This window comes from Crocodylus porosus, unplaced genomic scaffold (assembly GCF_001723895.1).
Source record: "Crocodylus porosus isolate Cpor-Errol unplaced genomic scaffold, CroPor_comp1, whole genome shotgun sequence".
Classification (NCBI taxonomy): Eukaryota; Metazoa; Chordata; order Crocodylia; family Crocodylidae; genus Crocodylus; species Crocodylus porosus.
The window spans coordinates 28880521-28883221 of NW_017728918.1; the positions used below are offsets into that span (position 1 = coordinate 28880521).

Here is a 2701-nt window from a genome sequence, read left to right on the forward strand (position 1 = left end):
CCCCCAACAAAACTGTGCATCATCACTACTGCACAGTAACTATAGTTACAGTGCATTTAGTTAGTACTTCATCAAGCAAATACTAAACTAAATGTGCAGTAACTACTGTGCATTAATGAACATGTAGACATGCCCAATGCTGAAAATACGTTGGTGCCTACCAGTGCTTACATTATAGCTAGTGCAGGTAAAAATGACCAACTGCTGGAAAATGGAATACAAAAATCTCCTGTGTTGATACAGTCTGGACTGGGCCTTGGAAGACAAAGTTGATGAGATCTAGTTTCACAGATTTTATAGACATTAGGGCTGGAAGGGACCTCAGAAGATCATCAAGTCTAGCCCCCTGCCCCAGAGGCAGGAAGTTAGCTGGGGTCATAGCATCCCAGAAAGATAAACATCCACATTTCTCTTGAAGGCATTCAAGGTAGTTGCTTGAACCACCTCCGGCGACAGGCTATTCTAGACCTTGGGGGCTCGGACAGTAGTTCCATTATATCTCATCACAGGCCTGAATTACATAACCTCTCTAGTACAAAACAGGAATAGCTCCTGACCTGCACCACAGTGACTAAGAAAATTAAACATGTAGATTTCTGTATAGCACTTGAAGATGACCCCTGCTAAGTAATGCATTTAAACCCTACAGTATCCACACTTTATGATTTCCCCGTTACCCAAAGCACATATTTTGGCAATATGGTAGGATTGATGAAGATTTGCTAGAAAGTTTTGGCTGTTAATTATTTGTTGAAATTAACATTCAATGTGTGAGGTGCTTTGTCATTCACAAGAGAGTGCATGGTATCTACGCCAGAGGACTGCAAAGTGGTGGCATGAAGACTATAAAAAAGATCTGTAAATAAAGAATAAAGTGGTCAAAGAAGCAGATGCCCACAAACTGTTGCTTAAGTAGTTTCTTTAGACCCTCATTCTTGTGGGCAAATACATAACTAGAATCTGAGTTTAAATGGACAAGGGATATTGTTCAGTTCAAAGGCTCTAACAGCAGCACTGGCAAATTAAGGAAACCATATTTTGCACAAAACCTGTTACTTTTCGATTTAATCATCTTGTATATAAAAGAGTTAGTCACACACCCTCTCCTTCTCACACCATGAACAAACAGGTAGGAAGAGCACAGAATTCTCCACCCCCAATTCATACACTGGGCATAGGTAGCTCTGCAGCCTTTTCAGGGAGAGGATTCCTCACTTTAATATGGGGCATAATCCTGACAGGTTCTACCTCATAAGGATTGGTGACTTCGGCTGCGTGTGACTACCCCTCCCTATTTCCTCCTACACACACTGGCAAATCTCTAGCTTACTCCCACTCACTATACAAGGTCTAGCTCTAGTAAGATTTGCGGTTGCACGGTACCCCCATATACCCACTCAGAACATAAGGATGCGGCAGCAATACTACAGTTTCAGTACTCAGGCATCTTTCAAGTGAATTCTTCTCTGCAGAAGGGCTGTAGAAAAGCCTGCTTCTGATTTTGAGAAAATGTGTCTAGTAAGAAGCAAACTAACCAGAGTACAGAAGATGCACTGGCATTGCGCTATTGTCGTCATCTGTTCCACAGGATACTCGCCAAGACAGAGTTTACAGGACACCAAAGGGTCAAGTACCAAGTCCCAGGTAGGCCTATATCTTGCTGTAGTCATTGCAGCGCAGTCTGAAACAAATAAAAAAAGTGTAAAATTAAAACACTTCATCTCTTTCCATTTGCTGTAAAGCTTTGTACTTCTGTGCACTGCAGTTTTTGTTTTCAATTGCCAATGCTGTCTACCAGCTCTTAGGAAGGAAATACAGTACATCATTATTACCATTTAGATGCATCTACAATATGTTAGGTAGCCCCTACCTGATGAAACACCCGATATACAGAGAGTGGAAAAAAGGGGTGTAATATACAAGCAAAATGATAAAATGACTGGCAAGAAAACCTCCCATAAATTACAGATTTTTGTCTAAAGCAGGGATTAAATTTGTGGCCCTCAGTCTCCCATTCAGTCGTCACTTCCCGATTGCTCTGGTTCCAGCAGCAACAGGGGTCTCTTGGTTCCTTCTAGTGTGAGGAATCACACTACTCCAGGGATTGGGGCAAGACAGTGCCAGAGCTCATGATGCTGGGGGAGCCCATGCTCAGGGAACTGAGCCAGGCACAGCGGCTGTGTGGTGTGATACAGCAGGGGTCTTGTGGGCTCATGCCATGATGGCCCAAAGGCATGTCGACAGCTCTGGCCTAAAGTTATAAAATAAAGCTTCTTTACCCCTGCTTGCTCATAATTCTACACACTTGTCCATCTTACACACTAATAACCACCTTCCTTATATCCACATTATATCCTTTGTTCCTCCTAAGTGCCACATCCAATTTTTTTTTTAAACCTGAAACACATCCAACCCAATCCAAAGCTCACTGAAGTCAACTGTGGGTTTTGTCACCTGCCAGATTACAAGTTGCCCATCCTGAAGTGCTCAATATTCAACGTGCTCTTTCCTAAACATGCACTGCATGGTGTTAACCAATATTTACTTACATTGTTGTTCCTACAAGCAGACACAGGCTGATCACATCACATTTAATTTTATAATGTGATGAATACTGAAAAGAACATAACTAAAATGTGCTATTCTTCAGCTTTGCCCCAACATTCATTAGTGCCATGCTGTGCCATCAAGATTTAATGAG

At 42.1% G+C, this 2701-nt stretch overlaps 1 protein-coding gene across 1 annotated transcript in view; it reads right to left on the minus strand.

Annotated features, from left to right (window-relative positions):
• RNF144A (ring finger protein 144A) overlaps nt 1-1677 on the minus strand; it is a 26231-nt gene extending 24554 nt beyond the window's left edge. The window contains exon 1 of the mRNA XM_019537426.1: nt 1536-1677. Within this exon, the coding sequence (XP_019392971.1) occupies nt 1536-1670 (135 nt within the window). The 5' untranslated portion in view covers nt 1671-1677. The remainder of the gene's footprint in view (nt 1-1535) is intronic.
• Between the last annotated feature and the right edge of the window lie 1024 nt (nt 1678-2701).